Source organism: Babylonia areolata, chromosome 28, assembly GCF_041734735.1.
Source record: "Babylonia areolata isolate BAREFJ2019XMU chromosome 28, ASM4173473v1, whole genome shotgun sequence".
In the NCBI taxonomy this organism is placed as follows: Eukaryota; Metazoa; Mollusca; class Gastropoda; order Neogastropoda; family Buccinidae; genus Babylonia; species Babylonia areolata.
In genome coordinates this window covers 2,258,130-2,268,854 of record NC_134903.1, presented here as the reverse complement: position 1 = coordinate 2,268,854, position 10,725 = coordinate 2,258,130, and the positions used below count along the sequence as shown (strand labels likewise).

Here is a 10,725-nt window from a genome sequence, read left to right as displayed (position 1 = left end):
CTCTGAATATGGATTGTGTCTACCTAAATGGGAGCAATGACTGAGTGGAAAAAACACTGGCCTAGGTAGCTTAAGACACCAAGTCTGTTGTTTGAGTGACACACAATTTTTTTCACCCCTTCCCCCACCGCAAATTCTGTGATATAAGTCATTTGGATTATACCTTAAACTGTAGTCCCGTAAGTCATTTGGATTATACCTTAAACTGTAGTCCCATCAGTCATTTGGATTATACCTTAAACTGTAGTCCCATCAGTCATTTGGATTATACCTTAAACTGTAGTCCTGTAAGTCATTTGGATTATACCTTAAACTGTAGTCCCATCAGTCATTTGGATTATACCTTAAACTGTAGTCCCATCAGTCATTTGGATTATACCTTAAACTGTAGTCCCATCAGTCATTTGGATTATACCTTAAACTGTAGTTCAATCAGTCATTTGGATTATACCTTAAACTGTAGTCCCATCAGTCATTTGGATTATACCTTAAACTGTAGTCCCATCAGTCATTTGGATTATACCTTAAACTGTAGTTCAATCAGTCATTTGGATTATACCTTAAACTGTAGTCCCGTAAGTCATTTGGATTATACCTTAAACTGTAGTCCCGTAAGTCATTTGGATTATACCTTAAACTGTAGTCCCATCAGTCATTTGGATTATACCTTAAACTGTAGTCCCATCAGTCATTTGGATTATACCTTAAACTGTAGTCCCATCAGTCATTTGGATTATACCTTAAACTGTAGTTCAATCAGTCATTTGGATTATACCTTAAACTGTAGTCCCATCAGTCATTTGGATTATACCTTAAACTGTAGTCCCATCAGTCATTTGGATTATACCTTAAACTGTAGTCCCAACAGTCATTTGGATTATACCTTAAACTGTAGTCCCATCAGTCATTTGGATTATACCTTAAACTGTAGTCCCATCAGTCATTTGGATTATACCTTAAACTGTAGTTCAATCAGTCATTTGGATTATACCTTAAACTGTAGTCCCATCAGTCATTTGGATTATACCTTAAACTGTAGTCCCATCAGTCATTTGGATTATACCTTAACCCTTTCGCTGCCAGGAAAATAAGATTTAAGTGAAATCTATTTGCCAGGGTTTTTTCACAAAAAACGGGTATAAATTTTCCAAAAATTCTGTGCTCTTTGTTATTGGAGAAAGACCCATAAAAGTATATATTTTCTGAAAGGTAAATGAATAAAGAATACAAAACACATGCTGTTTTCCCATTTTATATATTTTTAGTGACATGCTGTTGTTTTGAAATCAGTGTTTTGTTTTTTGTCACATTTTCAACTTGTTCATTACAAACATTAGTCAGGTAATTTGCACAAAAACATCATATTTTCTGGACAAATGGATATCTGCAAACACAAAATCATACTAGAACAACCACAATATATATATTTTTTTTAAAGAGATAGATACACAATACATTGTGACTTCTCCAAGTGATAAGATGGATGTGAGGCCACGCCCCCTCAGTCTCCACCCCCCTCCTCCTCACCCCTCTCACACGGTCACTTGATTCAGTTCTCATCAGACCGCGTTGGCTGCGTGCCAAGAATAACGCTCTGCTGCTAATTCGGTCATCTGTCGTCTGCTAACATCTGTACAGCCGGCAATGATCACTCACTGACAGTCGCATCTTGGCCACTCTCTTGATTACTCCCTTTATTTTCTATCAGATCGTCCTATAAATGTTCATCTCTATCTTCTCCTTCGAATTTACGCTTCAATTCTTTCTGAGCATCAGCTAAAGAAAGAAATCATGGTTGATTTAGTTCGTCACGATCGCATGTCTTGAGCACGGCGTCAGTCCGACATTTTGTTGAGCGAGCGAGGAGAGAAGTCAGGCAAACACTTGGACAGTGACCCAACCAAAACGTTCAAATAAAGGACTGCTTCATGACGTAGATGGGGTTTCTAGCTATGAATAGAATCTAGAGAGATTCCCCAGGCTAAAGCTACCACTATTTTTGCCAAGGAAGTGAATGCAAACCAGGGAAAAGTCAGAATATTTCGATGACGAGTTATCTCGTCATGCAGGCAGCGAAGCATACATGCTTGCCATGACGAGTTATCTCGTCATGCAGGCAGCCTAGGGGTTAAACTGTAGTCCCATCAGTCATTTGGATTATACCTTAAACTGTAGTCCCATCAGTCATTTGGATTATACCTTAAACTGTAGTCCTGTAAGTCATTTGGATTATGCCTTGAACAGAAGTCCCATCAGCAACACAAAATTAGCTCATGTAAAACTGCCATTGGCAGCAAATGTTAACCCTTTATACAGAAAACTTTATCTTTAAAATCCACTCTGATACATGCACACAGGCAAAAAAAAAAAAAAAAAAAAAAGTATGTAATTACTGAAATACATAGCCACACTCTCTTCACACAGAACAGCTTGAAATCCAAAAGAGACAAGAATATTATATAACACACGGACAAGCCCTCTTCTGTGAAACAACTTCACATGGAAATGCAACAGAAGAGCTGGCTAATAACTTTACATAAATATGAGCTGAGAAATAACGATATTCAGCTGAATCAAAAATGAACCTAACGTCAGTCCATCCTCCCAACAATCATCACAAGTTCTCTGCCGATTCACCACTGCACGGTGACTGAGAACTCGAAGACTGGGACTCCTGCTTTGGAGAATTCTGGGACGCCTCTTTTTCTGCAAACATTTTTTTCAGTTCAGCAGCGGCCTCCGGGTTGGCGTCCATCCACATTTCTGCCGTGTTCTTCTGCAGCCAGTCGGAATTGTTGATCTGTTTATGCAGCAATCGAAGCTGGTCTTCCAAACTCTCCTCCGCTGGAGCTGAGAGTGATAGAACACAAAACTAATTAAAAATATTGAGAGAGAGAGAGAGGGAGAGGGAGAGGGAGTGGAAAGGAGAGAGAGAACGAACGAAGAAACAAAATCTTATTTTTCCAGGGTATTGAGATAAGCACAATTGAGATAAGCACAATCACAAGAATTCTTTTTTTTTTCACAAAGCACTTGGGCATAAAAATAAGAAAGAAAAACACCACACACACAAAAATAAAATAATATTAACAGAGAAAATTGAAATAAGAGGAGAGGAAAAGCGAGAGAGGAGGGGGTGGGGGGGTTGGGGGGTGAGAGTGAAGTGAGTAAAGAAGAAAAGATGAAATGAGAGAGACAGATAGACAGACAGACAGGTAAAGGGGGGGAGAGAGGCAGAGAGGGGGGTGGGGGTGAAGGAGAAAGAAAGAACATTTAAAGGAACATAAATGTTTTCATGACATTGCTTCCCTCATCCTCGAACTCATACACACAAATCTGATATACACAAACACCTCTCTCACACCACTCATTCACACACACACACACACTAACCACACATTCACACACACACATATACAAACACAAAGCAATTATCTAAGATCACCCATGCAAAAGTGAAAAGACATCAAATAAGACAGTAAAAAAAAAAAAGAAACACCCGCATCATGTATATAAACAATCCCATTATAAACACACACACACACACACACATATGTATGTGTGTGCGCGAGTGTGTGTGCATGTGCATGTGTTGGATATTACTGATGTGCATGCTCCTGTTTGTGAGTGATCATACCTCCAATTTGAAGTATTGTCTTAGTGTAAACAGACACACATGTGTTATTTTTTCATATGCAGAGTTATGTTATTATGCATCATTGAAAACATGTGTTGTTTCATGTACGGGTCTTAGAGCCCATTACATGGGAAGTCTGCGCTATATAAGTACTGTCTATTATTATTATCACTGTATATATATATATTTTATATATATATATATATATATATATATATATATTTAAATATTCATATTAATGTGTGTTCATGATGGGATTATTTATATATTTGGCACACACACACACACACACACACACACACACACACATGTATATATGTCAATCACAAACTTGTTGCATTGATTCATCTGTGTTCCCATGATGTAGAAAAACAAAAAACGATTACAACTTGTAACTCTGTAAAACTACCATATTCATGATATTGTAATGAAAAGGCTTAAATTAAAAAGAAAAAAAGAAAGAAAGAAAAAAGAAACCCCAAACAAACATACCAAACATTTCACTCCCTCACTGATGTAAAACTACAATACAAAATAAAGAAGAAAAAATGGTAAACTGATCAACACACTGACCAAAAAAACAAAAACAAAAAACCCCACCTAGTTTGAAATAGCTGGCACTTTTGACAGAAATAACACACAGAAAGCAAATGAGAAAAGAAAACGAAAAAGTATAGGAATTTCACATGAATACTGATTTCCCAGAAAACAGATAAACCTGCAAAATATCCAAGTGATGAAAAGTCATGAATTAGATTTCAATTTAATTTTTGGGGGGGTTATTTTCATGTGATTCACCATTGCATGATGCCCCAGCATCCAAGGCCCCTGGGTTTGCCTTGTCCTCGGAACGAGCTTGATCCCCACCAGCTTCTGCAGTGGACATTGTACCTGCACACACACACACACACACACACACACACACACACACACACACACACACTGTATAAACACATAAAGCATTTTCACACACACTATTGTTTTGACACAATCACACTGAATCAGTAATGGCACTATTCATCACACAATCATTTGAAAAATATGGGGGCAGCATATTCTTAATTAGTACCACCACTACCACCCTGCCCCTATGCTCCCACCACCACCCCCACCACCCTCCAAAAAACAACAACAACAACAAAAAACCACAAAAAAACTATGTACTTGTCCCTTAAACTATGTTAAAGAGCGGACTTGATCATCACTGAAGAAATTGCTCACCCTGTACTCACTTGCATGCCAAGAATAAGCAATACAGTGAGTTGTACACTACATAGCATTTAGCATAATGACGAACAGGCCTCAAACGTTGTATAAAAAGTAAGTCTTTTTCTCCCTCTGAATAAATGAAGTTGGAGACTGACATTTTCTTCTTCTTCTCCGTTTATTCAACTTCAAACTTCGCAAGAACGGGACTTGTACTATTTTTATAGACATTTTGTTGGAGTAATGATTTTTACATTTAAGTATTATTGTTAAGAAGATGAGGGGGAGGGGGATGATTAGGTGAGTTGGGAAAAACCAGGTAAATGGGAGGTGGGCGTGGGATTTAAAACAAACACCTAAATTTTATACAATTACAGAAAATTACTTCATGGACTTCGAAACTGAGAAGTCGATTGTTCATCCAACAAGTGAAACAACTGATAGTATCAGTATAAGTATCAACATCTCAAGGAGGCGTCACTGCGTTTGGACAAATCCATATATACTACATCATATCTGCCAAGCAGATGCCTGACCAGCAGCTTAACCCAACGCGCTTAGTCAGGCCTTGAGAAATAGAAAAAAAAGAAGATAATAATAATAATGATAATAATAATAATAATGATGAAGATGATGATGATAATAATAATAATAATAAAAAATAAAACAGATAAAAATGATCATAAATAGGCAAATAAGCAAATAAATGTAAAACATGCAGACACACATGCATAACAAATATGCAACAAACATGCAGTTTCACAGATATGAAAGCACAAACAAATGCACAAAAACGTACATGAGCCCCAACACATACACACACACCATCTCCCTAATTACCCTGCACTCCCTCCCCCCTCCTCCACACACACATTCTTAGGCTATGTATCGCAGCTTCCAAAGCACATGCACACACAAGCACACACACATACTTAAATACAAGCACATACACATACACCCCAAGCCCCCATGTATACAAATGTGTATATATGTTTTCGGGGTTTTCCTTTCATTCTTTTGTTTCTTTCAGGTCTTGTAGTCAGCATACTAGCTGGATTGTGTCTTCTGCTTGCCCCATACATGATCTTCCTTGTCCTTGACGGCTGCCTTTTGTCCTGAACTGCATCATGCAGTGGGTTTTGAAGGTTTTCTAATGCTCTGAAGAAGGTCTTAACCCATTCTTACTTGTTTCTGGCCTGCACTGAAGGAAAGTCAAGCAGGTATCACATGGTTTCCATTGGTGTCTTTTGTTGTTCCAAAAGGAACGAATCTTTCCTGAAGCCCTGCTGCTATCCATCTTGTCAGTGTCAAAATTACTCCATACCTTAGTAGCAGCTCCATGAGGTGCACAAACTGGACTTTATTGTAGGCATCTTCAAGGTTGATTGCAACTGCCAGTGTTTCTTCTTTTCTTTGAAATCCTTCATATACCTCATATGCGAAAGCAGCTGCATTTTCCCATGTAGACTTACTGTTCTGTAACCACCTTGATTTGAAGGGAGAATGTGCTTCTATTCAAGATCCCTTGCAAGTTTCCTGGCTATTATGCATTCCCTGAGCTTTCCAGTAATGTTTTGCATAGTCTGGATTCAGTAGCCGCTTACCTGACGATGGTCCTTTCCTTGTTTTGGTATGGGTTTTAAGAAGCTGTGTGACCAGTCCATTGTGGAAACTGTTTTGATACAGATTGAAAAGTTTGCTTCTGTCTTCTTCCGATAGTTATTGACGTCTGAGTAGCGAACTTAGTCTGGGCCAAGAGCTGATTCTTTCTTCCATTTAGATATTGCTTCATTTAGATTATCTATTGTCAAGTCATCATCAGGTCCAGTCTGCATAAGCTTTTGGTTTAACTCCCAAACATATTTCTTTTTTTCATCTAAGTTTCTTTGATCACTCTGTTGTATGAACCGTTTGAGCAGGGTGGATCCTTTTTCTTTATTTGTCTTAAGCTTGGTTCCATCAGTATTTAACATATCTGGGGTTATTGTTGTGCATGTTTTACCTTCCATGCGATGTTAAGATTGCCAGAATTCTGTCAAAGTTGTGTCATAACTGAATGCCTCACAAAACTGTTTCCACTAGTCATTTTTGGCCTCTTGAGCAATGACTTCAAACTGTTTTGGTTTTTTCTTTCATTTTTGTTTCAATTTATTTGTCCAGAGAAGGCTTTGTTCTTTCTTTCTGCCAATGTTTGACAGTTGCATATTTTTCTATCCAGGCTCTCTGTGTGTCAGTATTCCACCATGGGGGCTGAACAGTTTGCTTCCGGTTCAGCGCCGTTCTTCTGTTTCTTCTGCATCTTAATTTTTCGATGATGGTTGTCTCTTTGGTTTCATACTGAAATGGATTATGTGGCTTCATACAGAGTTTATCTGATAGTTTCTGACTGACCGCAAATTAAATTGAATTATAGTAAGTGAACTTATAAATAGTTATGTAAATATAGACGAGGAAATTTGAGCTTAATACAAAAATAAATAAATTCATAGACTAATCAAGCAATGCGCCCCCATTACCCGTTTCAAATAATCTGCAAAGGTTCCTGCAACGTATCGTTCCAGATAGTTTCTGTTGACTGAAACTACCTGGAGGTGATCACTGCCTTGATGTGGAAGCGTCCTGCATTCATTCCTGCTATGAATTTTGGAGATGTTAGAGCAATGTCGATCACACTGTCACTGTCCCCTTGTCTTGTTCCAAGGCGAGTTGGGGATGTGGTTGTTAATGGGCTAAGAAAAATTTCTCTTATCATTCCTTCAAGTGCGAGTCTTTGTGTGTTTGTAGTGTTCCGCTGGTCCCATAACAACTGATAATCACAATGAATGCAACTTTCGCAAGAAAAAGAAAAGAAAGGGAGTAAATACTTCTATAGAATATTCACAAAATCATGTGAAACTCACAAAAACAACACAAGCGTAAACATAACTTACCAGGTTATTGTTGCTAAGGAAATTTAAGAAGTATCGCTGTCTACTGAAAATCGTCTGCCTCAGCGTGCTTTCACGGCGGAAGCAACAATCAAAGGTACATAAATCTCGATGGTAAATTGAGTTACCGTTCCGCCTCCCTTTGCAGAAAAAAAAGAGCATTATATATATATATATATTTCAAAATTTTAATGACGTGTAAGAAATTACTTAATTGAGAATTGTATATACTAAAATGACAAAATTTCAACAACAACAAAATAATAATCTGGAGTTATATATATTATATAGAAGAATGTCTGGCCGCTGCATGGTGGGGGGGCGGGTGGTGCCCCGGGTGACGCCGCCGCGGGGTTCTTTTGGGGGTGCTTGGCGCTCCCCCTCTCGCCGGGCTCTCTTCCTCCTTTGCCGCCGACCACACCAGAAAGATATCAACAACAACAACAACAACACAAACAAGAATAATAACCTTAACAACAACCAAACACAAGATCCAGGAACCGGCAAACAAACAACCCATACAAGACAAAACTAACAAAACCTAACTCCACTCTACCACAATACAGTCACAGTTAGCGCTCAACACATCAACAACACAACACGCCACCCACATACAACCAACACAACACAACACAACAAACAAACAACCCCCAAATCATACCAATACACCCCCCTTTAAAATATCAACAAACACAACTCCATACATACCGACCACAATAACAACCCCCCTACCACCAAACACATATGACCCCAACCACACAAACAAACAGCCCCCTACCACCAAACACATATGACCCCAACCACACAAACAACCCCCCTGCCACCAAACACATATGACACCAACCACACAAACAAACAACCCCCCTGCCACCAAACACATATGACCCCAACCACACAAACAACCCCCCTGCCACCAAACACATATGACCCCAACCACACAAACAAACAACCCCCCTACCACCAAACACATACGACCCCAACCACACAAACAAACAACCCCCCTGCCACCAAACACATATGACCCCAACCACACAAACAACCCCCCTGCCACCAAACACATATGACCCCAACCACACAAACAAACAACCCCCCTGCCACCAAACACATATGACCCCAACCACACAAACAACCCCCCTGCCACCAAACACATATGACCCCAACCACACAAACAAACAACCCCCCTGCCACCAAACACATATGACCCCAACCACACACACAAACAACCCCCCTGCCACCAAACACATATGACCCCAACCACACAAACAAACAACCCCCCTGCCACCAAACACATATGACCCCAACCACACACACAAACAACCCCCCTGCCACCAAACACATATGACCCCAACCACACAAACAAACAACCCCCCTGCCACCAAACACATATGACCCCAACCACACAAACAACCCCCCTGCCACCAAACACATATGACCCCAACCACACAAACAAACAACCCCCCTGCCACCAAACACATATGACCCCAACCACACAAACAACCCCCCTACCACCAAACACATATGACCCCAACCACACAAACAACCCCCCTGCCACCAAACACATATGACCCCAACCACACAAACAAACAACCCCCCTGCCACCAAACACATATGACCCCAACCACACACACAAACAACCCCCCTGCCACCAAACACATATGACCCCAACCACACAAACAAACAACCCCCCTGCCACCAAACACATATGACCCCAACCACACACACAAACAACCCCCCTGCCACCAAACACATATGACCCCAACCACACAAACAAACAACCCCCCTGCCACCAAACACATATGACCCCAACCACACAAACAACCCCCCTGCCACCAAACACATATGACCCCAACCACACAAACAAACAACCCCCCTACCACCAAACACATACGACCCCAACCACACAAACAACCCCCCTACCACCAAACACATACGACCCCAACCACACAAACAACCCCCCTACCACCAAACACATACGACCCCAACCACACAAACAAACAACCCCCTACCACCAAACACATACGACCCCAGCCACACAAACAAATACCTCCACTAAAACAACTCCCGCCAAACAAACTTGACCTTAAGGGTGTAGGCACCAATAGGTTGTTAAACTCCAATAGAACTTCGGAAAAAAATCTCCAGATATATATATATATATATATGTATATATATATATATATATATGTATGTATATATATATATATATATATATATATATATATATATATATATATATATATATATCTTGACTCATCTGGCTATGTCATGTGTGGATTTTGCCCAGGCAATACCGGTTTCATAGATTCACTCCATTTCAGATCAACTTTCCTGTCTGCAGATATCATTTCCCCTTCAAAGTGGATTTCCTAGGTAACTTTGTAAGGGTCAAACTTCTTGTTGCATTTTTCTTTTTCACATATGTACGAAGTGCATGCTGCACACGACCTTGGCTTATCATCTGATCTGAAAGAGTAGCAATGAGGCCACATGACCCACAAAGGAGGGAGGGGGAAAATGGCAGCCCTTGCAGTTGATCCTGGGCAGGATCCTGGATTCCTAGCCTTGCGATAAGGCCACTGCCCCATGTGTAAAAGTTTAGGACAGGTATGGATGAATGCCACCTGTTTTAATCAAATGCTGTTCAAAGCAACACCATGTTGTGGGGAACGACTACAGAGCTCCAGTGGACTGAGGACTTCGTAACCTACTCTGGACTGACCGTCTGAACATGGTCTGGGAACCGCAAAGCTCCAAGACTCCCCACTGAACCACCAGACAACATCATGCCCAGACAGTATAATTAGGCAGGCATCAAGTACCGCAAAGCTCCAAGACTCCCCACTGAACCACCAGACAACATCATGCCCAGACAGTATGATTAGGCAGGCATTAAGTACCGCAAAGCTCCAAGACTCCCTATTGAACCACCAGACAACATCATGCCCAGACAAACAT

At 40.3% G+C, this 10,725-nt stretch overlaps 1 protein-coding gene across 1 annotated transcript; it reads right to left on the bottom strand.

The window, feature by feature from the left end:
- Positions 1–1,052: 1,052 nt before the first annotated feature.
- LOC143301960 (uncharacterized) lies at positions 1,053–7,850 on the bottom strand. Its single transcript, XM_076616436.1, has 3 exons — positions 7,774–7,850; positions 4,436–4,528; positions 1,053–2,850 (listed from the first exon to the last, which is right to left on the bottom strand). The coding sequence occupies exons 2-3, from the start codon at positions 4,521–4,523 to the stop codon at positions 2,615–2,617; spliced, it is 324 nt and encodes a 107-aa protein (XP_076472551.1). The 5' UTR covers positions 4,524–4,528; positions 7,774–7,850; the 3' UTR covers positions 1,053–2,614.
- Positions 7,851–10,725: the final 2,875 nt, after the last annotated feature.

Excerpts from the sequence above, each read along its gene's own strand:
- LOC143301960 (XM_076616436.1), bottom strand. The coding sequence starts at position 4,523 with ATGTCCACTGCAGAAGCTGGTGGGGATCAAGCTCGTTCCGAGGACAAG. Across the intron at positions 2,851-4,435 it reads TGCTGGGGCATCATGCAATG|CTCCAGCGGAGGAGAGTTTG; the intron begins GTGAATCACATG and ends TATCACTCTCAG.